General features: G+C 34.0%; 1 protein-coding gene and 1 pseudogene across 1 annotated transcript; both read right to left on the bottom strand.

The window, feature by feature from the left end:
- LOC18055096 overlaps positions 1-8,492 on the bottom strand; it is a 12,636-nt pseudogene extending 4,144 nt beyond the window's left edge.
- Positions 2,895-6,073, bottom strand: LOC18055094 (ankyrin repeat-containing protein ITN1). The gene is made up of 4 exons (XM_006452288.2): positions 6,004-6,073; positions 4,684-5,310; positions 4,052-4,590; positions 2,895-3,592 (listed from the first exon to the last, which is right to left on the bottom strand). Exons 2-4 carry the CDS (start codon positions 5,291-5,293, stop codon positions 3,002-3,004), a joined length of 1,740 nt encoding a protein of 579 aa, XP_006452351.2. The 5' UTR covers positions 5,294-5,310; positions 6,004-6,073; the 3' UTR covers positions 2,895-3,001.
- Positions 8,493-10,441: the final 1,949 nt, after the last annotated feature.

The raw sequence follows: 10,441 nt of genomic DNA, 5'->3' as shown, positions 1-10,441 counted from the left end.
TGTGCATAACGCCCATGGAGTGGCAGACATTCACGGCATTCACAATAGCCCTGAGTACAGTGGCTGCATCTCTCTCACTATTATAACCCTTGGCAATAATCCTATCAAACAGATCACCACCTTCACATAATTCCATAACCACATGCACAGCAGTCTCATCCTCATAAGTACTCTTAAACTCGACAACGTTAGGCTGCCCGCTCAAGTACAGCCTTATCTGAATCTCTCTTCTGATCATATCATTTTCTGCTAGTCTCATCTTAGGCTTCTTAGCAATAGACTTGCAAGCATATGGCCTGTTGGTTGAATTCTCAGTACATAAATAACTCACGCCAAATTGACCCCTACCCAACATTCTACCGAAAAAGTAATGTAACATAACATCTTCATAAGCTTTACCAAGAATTGGATCGCGTTGGTTTTTGCTTACACTACACCCCATTGATTCTGCTAGAGATTGCTCAAGTACTGATCTTTAAAAATTAAAATTAAACTAGAAACCCGCAAGAGGATTAAGGTAAGTGAAGGAATAAAACCGGGATAATGATTTTCTAAGAGTATGCAGGACGTGAGATGAAAATCCTACGCGGTTTTGGCTTTCAAATGTAGTTTGCTGGAAAGAAATTAAAGTCGCCAAAAATAAAGTCATCGGCAGAACGGGTAGTGTGAACTAATCATGTCTTGCAAGTAAACTTCTATTATATATAATTATTTGAAATTAATCAACGATAACGAAAGAAAAAAAAATTAAATTATCACACTTTATCAAATGGACCAGTCCAAAGGAAGACAAAGAACAAGAAGAAAGCTAGGTCACCATTTAGTATCATATATTAATTTAAAAAATACATATGCTAGATATATATTTTATTTTATTTTATTTTCATGTTTTGTTAAGTATACATTAACAATTTTTTTATACTAATCAAATAATTTTTTTATAACTTGTCATGTTTTAACTAATAAAATATAAGTATTGTCAATATTTTTGAGATTATTTATGTCAAAACATTATATTTTAAATTATTTATTTTTAAAAAACAAACAACTTAACGTATGTATTAAAAAAATATATGTTAATTAGATATATATATATAGAGAGAGAGAGAGAGAGAGAGAGTTCAGCCAAATGCAGACTCATCTAAATTTCAGAAAAAAAAAATGCTATGTTAGTTATAGGACAAAGAGAAACTAACCAGAATTTTGGCCTGAACTCCATTTCAATTGGAAAAATAAACAATCACCCAGTAGCCAATAATATTATTTTTGTAATATTATATAGAATCAAATCGCTCCATTAATATATTCCAAAACTAAGACGTAAAGTATATAATCAAAGTCCGCCAAGTTTAACATAAGAAATTGTTTCTAGAATCGCTAGGAAAATTCAAATCGTTCAATTTAAAGTGAGGAAAGGGGAGACGGACTAACCAAAGAGTTATTGTCAGTGCCCATAAACCCACATAAGACCCAAAAAAAAAACAAATTTATTGAAATGAAGCTGTCAAAAGATGTATATTTTATATATCGTTCACTATTAAATATTAACATAAGAAATTGTATCTATGAATCATGATTGCGGGGAATATGTACAAATTCAATGTGGTACAGCTGGGTCATTGGTGATATGGAGCTGTACCATATATTTTTTTTTATCTTTTCAAATAATGTATTTAAAAATACATGTCTTCATTTATGGGTGAAAGTTGGTGGTATGTTCAGTAAAAATGTAAAATGATTATCAGGAGCTAAATTAAAAATTTTAGGAGTTTATGAATTTATAGATATCATTTTAATAAATTTAAAAAGAATTAAATTAAAAAATACTAAAATTATTCATATGGGTTATTTATTGGTCATGAGCTGAATATCTCCCCAGACCAAAAGTCGTATATAATTAAAAAGGAGGTATTGAGTTCGTAGTCAACAATTTCCAAAAGTCATGTCCACATTCATTTTCTTTTTTTTTTTTTGTGGGAAAGAATGTCACATTAACTGTGGATGTAAATTTGTGTAAATCTTTGTTATATAATTGATATCGCACTAAATTATAAATTTAATTATAAATTTATTATATATATTTGTATTAGAGTTGATGTCTATAAATAAGTAGAAAAACACACATATTAATACGACAACCTTATTTTGAATAAAATAAACATATTTAACAAAAGATAAGTCTCTAAATCCAATTAATTAAAATATTATCTAGAATGTGTCAGTTTCGTAAACGTGTGTACTACAAGCATCGTGTTCACAATTGAAATGTTTTTGTCTCATTTTCTAGTTCTTTGCTCTTTTTTTTTTATGTTTTGATTTTTTAAAAAAATAAATCTAATAAAAAAACTTAATTCACGATGTTGAGTATGATTCAATAGTCTGAAGGGGGGATGTATTTGACAAGTTAATAAAGTTTCAAGTCTCACTTCGTAAATTCTGATGAGGGTGTCATTTGCCTTCCCCAATTTTAGCGGGGAAATGCTGCAAAAAGATGCTGACGTGGCTAACAGATTTGGTTGACTATGTTACCAAACTGGGTTTATAAGCTGTACAATATCTCATTTGAATGCTTGAGGACTAATTAAGTAGTGAATTTAGGCTTGTTTTGAAGCTTGTAATATTCTCTGTAAATTTGAGTTAAAAATTCTCTCTAATAAGGGAAGAGCATGAAGCTCTTTTCTTCTTCATGTAATTTTGTTGCTTCTGATGTGTTCTGTTTTGTGTGTTATGTGTAATTGATCGTTTTGATATGTTTAATCATGTTTCTTGCGTTCGATCTTGATTGATTGTGTTAACTCTTGATCAAAGGGGATTTGATCGATCATGCGGCCCAAGCAGATTCAATAGCATTTGAAAACCATCTCACACGAAGCCTCAAAAATGCTAGTGTCATTGATACGAGTGTAATGGAAGTGATTGCAAAGCTACAAGTGGCTCAATCACAAAACAAGATAACAAATAATAATGAGCATCGTTGTTATTCTGTGTAACAAATTTGCAATTAAAAAGTGTTCCTCACGAAGCGTACAATGAATGCAAACGGATTGACTTCAGTTTGATCAAATATGATCATAAAGAAAGGAGCAAAGACATAAAACACGAAGGGCAAAAAGCAACCAATCACACAAACCACAATAGCCAGGGCCAAATTGCTTGACAACACTACGTACAAACCTGTCACAAATGCTAGTGTCATGGATATGAGTGCAATCCAAGTGAAGCCAATGGCCAACGGAAGTGCGTCCATAAAAGATTCACTTTTGCCTTTCCAAAATGACCAAAATACGGTAACAGCTGCAGTCATGGCTGAAGTCATGGCTATGGCATCCGTGATGACAAATGCTTGGAAACTTGCTCTTCCAAGCAGAGTTGCCATGCCTGCATCAGGATCATCACTTTTGAAACCCCCTGGAATTGTGAAGGCTGCTGTGAACGTGAATGTGGCAATAAGTGTCGCCATCACTGAGAGTGTTTGAGCCATTTCTTTGCCTTTCTCACCTTCATCTTTGTAGAACCGCCTATTCTCACGAATGTCTTCTGGATATAGAGCTCGTTTTGCATAGGCCGCCCTCAGTGCCTTTATGGTTAAGTGCTGCATATCAGAGCATGTCAAATAGTGTCTTAAAGGATTAGCAAGTAATTAATTTGCTCAAAGATACAGCAATTTTGGCTAAGGACTCTTCCAGTTTCTGAAATGTATCGGAGGTAATGCTCCAGTGATAGCTACACCAACCTGTCCGGTAGTTTTCAAACTAGATGAACACGTGGCATTGTTGTGCCAAAGACATAGTAAACAGATGTGGAATTCTAATTAAATGAACATCTAGCAAGCCAAGCATAAATGATTTACATATGGCGTCGAATCATCTAAGAACATAATCCATGATTTTTTTCTATGTCCTTGTTTGTGTGGTAGATCATACAAATCTAGCATAAATGATTTCTTTTGGATTCTCAAGAAACACAATCCTCTCGGTTTGTATAAGCCGACCAAACAAGTATCAACAAGCACAAACCTCAGTAATTGCAGTAATTAAGAAAGTGATTGTACCTTTTGGATATCCCTTCCCTCAGCTTTAGATGACTCAACAATTGCTAGAGCAGTATTTCTATTCTCGCTGTGGTTCTTTGCCCTGATGTTCACACTCTTGTGTTTGCAGAGAATGTGAACCACGTCACTATGGAAGTTCATTGCAGCCAGATGCAAAGGAGTATTCCCATCTTCATCAGCCGAGTTGATCAAATCTTCCATCTCAGGTGATTTCAGAATAAATGAGACTATATTCATATTTCCATTTTCAGCTGCAAGGTGGAGGATACTGCGATCTTTTTTGTTGAGGATCTCAATGGCATCTGGGTAACCATCGATAAGTTCTTTCAAAACATTTAGCTTGCCATTCTCCGCAGCCAAGTGAAGAGGTGTCTCAAAATAGCGGTCGCGTTTATAAGCAAGTTCATTGTTTTCTTCTAACAAGCGCTTTGCCATTCTAACATTACCTAAGGCTGCAGCATAATGAAGAGGATTTCTCTGGTGCCAGTCAGGCAAATTGATGAGTCCTTTATTTTTGTCAAGTATCTTCACCATGATCTCTAAATTGCAAGAAATTCAGAAGAATTGCTTTCAGATTAAATCTCAAACTATACTGAGATATTTATTTAATGAAATGAAAATCATGGGCTCACCATAATTTTGCCTCATGACAGCACTATGGAGAAGTGTCAGTTCTTCGGGCAATCTGTGGTCAAGAGAATCTGGTCTTTGATCGATGATGAAACATGCAATGTCAGTCAAACTTGAATCGATGGCGATTGCGAGTGGGGTCTGCTCAGCCTTATTAATATAGCCAAGAGGAATCCTATCTTTTTTCACCAGCATCCGAACAACATTCTCATGTTTGTTTCTTACAGCATTATGCAGAGGAGTGTTACCTTCATCGTCTGTTATCCTCAAAAGGCTTTCTGGTTCTGATTCTGTTCCATTTGTAATAGCCGGCACATAATTCAAGATTGTACTAACGATAGCGGGGTCACCAACCCTGGCAGCTATATGCAATGGAGTCTCACCCTTCAAGTTGTGCTTACGGAGAAGTGAATCCTGTTGCCTGAGAATCTCCGGTATCACTTTATGGTTTCGAAATCTGATAGCCATATGAAGCACTGTGTTGCCTCGGGGACTCGTTGTGCTGAAAATATTTTGCATTCGACCTGCAATTGGCCTGATTTGATGTTCATCCCCTCGCCTTAATACATTAAGTAGTTCGTGGTCCATGGTTGCTGGTAATTCTTGATCCATTGTCGGTTCTTTGTAATCTGTACCAAATTCAGTCATCTCAAAACTCCTCCGTATCATATTAAGTATTCATTCAATCAGATAAATTAAAAAATCACTTAAACTTCAACAAATCATAACCAGACATTATGGAATTAACATTAGACTTTTATTTTGGTCAGATTGAGCCAACTCTATATTGACTTAAGTGACTGAGATCAAATTATATGATCGAAGCTTGTTATTAGTTATTACAAATTAAAACTAAAACAGAACCTTATCAAAAATAAAAAAATAAAATAACCATCAATGATCAATGATTATGAATTCAACCTCTCCCAATTTTGTGGCAAAAATATTGAAGGCAGGACCTGTGTATATCTTATTTGTATTTTGGCTCCTGTTAAATGTCATTCACCACAAAATGACCCCTCCATATCATACAAAGGTGTCCTCTATAAGTAGTCTTTAACATACTGTAACCTCTGTTAGTTATTATTTATAACAAAATAACCCTCAAATCAAAGATCTTGATTTCGCCACTGGTTGCAGACGGTGAAGAGACAGCATATAGAAACATTGGAGAACTTCAAATTCCTCATTGATAACAATTATTTGTTATTTCTAAACAACTGAGTTAACAAAGCTTATTATAAGATAGAAGATGATTCCAAGTCCAAACTAAAAATGCAAACTAACTATAGGAAAAAAAAAAAAGTAAAATGAAAACATACCTTTGAAAGGAAAACAGGGTGCCGAGAGAGAAGAAGATCAGGCGGAGTTGGCTTGGCCTCTGCCTGGAGAATCTCAATCTTCCTTGAGTATAAAGGAAATAAAATTGACTGTGTTGACTCACGCGCTCGATAAATTAGCCAGTTGCCTTGTCCAGTTGTCTTGTCCGGGCCTCCACCTCGCTTCAAAAGGGTCCAAAAATAATATTAATTTGAGTCTATTTTCAGTTATCGCATCACACCCTTGTTTTTTAGCCAAATACCCCATTAGGCCCCTTATTTTTCAACAATACTTCAACACGCCTCGTTTTTCCAGTTTCCACAAAGCCCTGCACCACACGCAGCTTTACTTTCATAAATACTAATTAATTTATAAACCAAACAGGTGCTTCAAATTTCACGTACCCAATTGTTGGGTAATAGGTAAAAAGAAAATTTCAATGTCTTCTATTGAAGGTTCATGCAGTCACTTGAGAGTTGAGAGTTCTGACAACTACTCTATACTATCTACTCTTTCAAATTTTATCATTCAATTACTATTCTGTTAACACAATTATACGGGGCCAAATGTTAATTTGCGCAATGCAAATCAAAGCCATTTGGGATTGAATAAAATCTGTAAAAGCACATATAAATCAAATAAATTTAAAAACTGATATGTAGAGGATTGGATTGTAATTCTGATAAATTCTTCTTATTTGTCTGCTTTGCTTCGTGCTTTCTTCGTTAATCTCTCTAAAAATTTTAAAATTCTAGCAGCATAGGTATAAAAAAGATTTTGTTCATATTTATTCTTCTCCTCTCTTTACAAACATAATAATAAGTCAGGTAAACACTCGATACCGTACAACTTTCAAGTTGCATAATTTATTCACAGCTCAAATTATTCACGAAAAAAAGAATGATGATACATCGATATCTTTGAAATAATCGTGAAGTAGGCTCAATCCGTACTGTACAATTAGATCCAAGATTTCAAGAACTTGATGCTATACTTATCTAAACTAAACAAGACATCATGCATGGCACCACTGGACTCAGGTGAATTGCTGCACTCACCATAGGAAGGGTAGCAATTTGAGCCACATGGGGACTCGATTCAAATTTGAAGACAACAATTCACCACAGGGCTAGCGGCACTGTGATGCCTTGTTCAGTTTAGACAAGTATAACATCATGTACTTGGAAAACCATTGAACGGCACGTACTGTTTATCTACTTTATAGTGTCTCATGGTAACAACATGAGCCAGAGATCTAGAAGCGAATCCTCACCGTTGTGTTCCCCTTTTCATCATTGCGCAAAATTCATCATAGCTTATCCTGCCGTCCTGTAAACACAAAAGATGTGAGAACCAGGCTTATAACAATAACAATGCGGACAAATTAAACGTGTTGAAAAGTAACAATCAACTTACTTTGTCTCTATCATCTAGGGAGCAAAATGAATATTTTCACCTGCCCAAAATGGAGTCTCGCCACATAGTAAAATATACAGTATAACTCCTGCGCTCCAGATATCTGCTTCCTTCCCATATTTGCGCTGTAACACTTCAGGAGCGACATAGAAAACACTCCCACATGAATCCCTGAATTCCTTTCCTGGAGAGTGCACCATGGTATCATCAGATAAGGATAAGTTAATAGGTAGATTAAACATGCCTTTCATGGTGATCCTAAGAGTTTCACATTACTTTCTGATGATTTCATCTAAATTAATACATGAAGCCTCACTGCGTACTAGATGTCTAATTCACTATTGAAGTTAAATTGAAATGCCATTCATTTATCAGATATAATTGAACATCGAAACTTGGCTTCACGTGAACGTATGTAAATATAAGATTTCAAAGACAAGCATGTATATGGTGACCGTAATGGAAACGATAAGTATTAAGTAATAGATAGCGAAGAAATTTACCCTCTTCAATGAACACTGATAATCCAAAATCAGTGACCTTCAAAACAGCATTCTCATCCTTGCTGGTGAACAAGAAATTCCCAGGTTTGAGATCCCTGTGCATAACACCCTTCGAGTGGCAAACATTCACAATATCCATAATTGCCCTGAATACAGAAGCTGCATCTCTCTCACTATAATGGCCCCTAGCTATAATTCGATCAAATAGCTCACCACCAGCACATAATTCCATAACAATATGCACACATTGGTCATCCTCATAAGTAGCCTTGATTTGAACTATATTAGGCTGCCCACTCAAATGTTGCATTATCTCAACCTCTCTTCTTACATCATCCTCTTCATGCGCCGCTATGATATTTTTCTTAGAAATACACTTGCAAGCAAATTGCAAACCGGTTGAATTCTCAGTACAAAGATAAACAATAGCAGATCTTCCACTGCCCAGTTCTTTCCCAATGGTGTAATGTAACTTGACATCCTCGTACGGTTTACCAAGAATTGCATCTCGGAGTTCAAGTGGTTGTTGCCGGGTTTGAGAAGCCTAGGATTTTCCTCAAACAGCCACCCATTTCTGCAAAGAGACTCTGCTCAAGCTCAACTGCTGGATGTCTTGATCTTTACAAAAGTAAACTGGAACAAATCCAGTTGAGATCAAAGATAAATTATGGGGAATCAAATTAGATTTTGAGGAAGAGTGAAATAAAACGTAAAGAATAATTCCAGCTTGCCCCCTTGGGAGATATCAACTGTATATTTGTATATGTATATATTTTAACCAGACTGACTGTAGATATGAAATTTATTGGCTTTTTTTTTTTTACTTTTTCTGGTAAGAAATTTGTTGGCTCTAAAAGCGCAATTTGTTAGAAATGGCCTGCGAAAAGAAACGCGCGGGATAAGGATTTTGTATACATGTATTCTAAATGAGGATCTAGCTACCTTGCAAAGGTTGCAAGATACACAACTTTTGTCTTTTTGTGACTTCAGCTCTTCAGCGTTCGATTTAATGGAAAAGCAGTCTCAACGGTAAAGATGTGTCTCTTTGGTAATTAACATTATAGTCTTTATTTTTTAGAAAATAAAAACAAATTTAAACAGTTAAAAATTTCAACATATAAGTCCGATGTTTCAAATTTGTAAATAATTAAAAAATTAAAATTAGGAGAAATTTCATTTATATAATCATTATTAAAAATACAAAATAAAGAAAAAAGTAAGTAAATTAATTTTTTTAATCAAATTAAAATTGAAAATAATAAAGACTAATTAAAAAAATCGTCCCCAATTTCTTCATCTCATCCATCTCATTTACCATGAAGGCGTGAACTGGAACTAGAAGTAATCCCAAAAAAAAAATCATAGAATCAAATAATAGATATTGTTAGTTGAAGTTAGAAAAGTATTAACCAACTACTCTTTCACTAGTCTAAGCCATTGATTTGGTTTAGTACTTGGAGGCTGGAGTTTCAATGTAAAATAATAGAAAAAATGCAATTCGAGATTACTAATTAAAGTTTCAACCCAAATTGTGGTGAAATTTCCCAATGACTACTACTTTTTATGATGGTAATGTTTACCATATTAACATCTACAAAAGAATAGAAGAATAAAATTCACAATTACGATACTTTGATTCTAATTAAATTATATTGATATTAATTAATTCAATGAGCCAATACACTCAAATAAGTTAAATATTAAGAGTTTTACTATTCATAAGTAATACATAGTATATTATTATAATTTTGTTATTTAACGTAACATTCTCAAATAGCTAATTAAAACTCTTTTGCCAATTAGGTTTGTCAGAAAAAACCGAATTCCAATCGGAATTCAAATCCCGTACCAAACGGTACATGATGTCGTGTACGATTTGAAAAATGATAAATAAAAAAATAGATAGGGATTTGAGACTAAACTTATTCTTATTAAAACTCAAGATTGGTGGAGACTTCAATCGGGATCCTGACAGAATCCTAATTGTACCAAATTGTTTTAGTTTTCTAATTTAATTAAAATTTTAAAAAATAAAGCTTTTCAAAATTTGGTTAAAGTCCTAACCCAATGCTTGCTTTTATACTCCTACAACCTAATCATTAATAGCTTATGGTTTATATTTTTTTAATTCATTATCTTATTTTAATTAAAATAACAACTAAGCAATAACAACAACAACAACAACAATAATAATAATTATTATTATTATTAGAACACAATTCTTAAAAGTCATCAAGAAATTTGCGAACCTAAATCTCAAATTAAAACCCAAAAGCAGCCTTTCACACGATGGCCATTCCACCATCTCACGTCATTGCACAGTCCACACCATTAGTGCCACGACACAATATGCCAATTAACAAATGACTTTTTTTTTTTTAAATTGATACACAAAGTTGATGATGCCTTCAGAAAGTGAAGGTTTCACATCCTTTGAAGTTAAAATTTGAAGTTGAAGACAACACTTTTGAATGGTTTTGTTTATTGTCAATTTATACTTATATTTTTGGATGCTTGCTTT

Source organism: Citrus clementina, unplaced genomic scaffold (genome assembly GCF_000493195.1).
Source record: "Citrus clementina cultivar Clemenules unplaced genomic scaffold, Citrus_clementina_v1.0 scaffold_1, whole genome shotgun sequence".
In the NCBI taxonomy this organism is placed as follows: domain Eukaryota; kingdom Viridiplantae; phylum Streptophyta; class Magnoliopsida; order Sapindales; family Rutaceae; genus Citrus; species Citrus x clementina.
Note: the sequence above shows the minus strand (reverse complement) of the source record. Positions and strands in the feature narration are given on the sequence as shown.

What these genes read in the sequence shown, in the direction of transcription:
- LOC18055094 (XM_006452288.2), bottom strand. Translation starts at nt 5,293, where the DNA reads ATGGATCAAGAATTACCAGCAACCATGGACCACGAACTACTTAATGTA. An exon ending in TGTCATGAGGCAAAATTATG is followed by an intron (nt 4,591 to 4,683) that starts GTGAGCCCATGA and finishes CTTGCAATTTAG; the next exon opens with AGATCATGGTGAAGATACTT. An exon ending in AGGGAAGGGATATCCAAAAG is followed by an intron (nt 3,593 to 4,051) that starts GTACAATCACTT and finishes TCTGATATGCAG; the next exon opens with CACTTAACCATAAAGGCACT.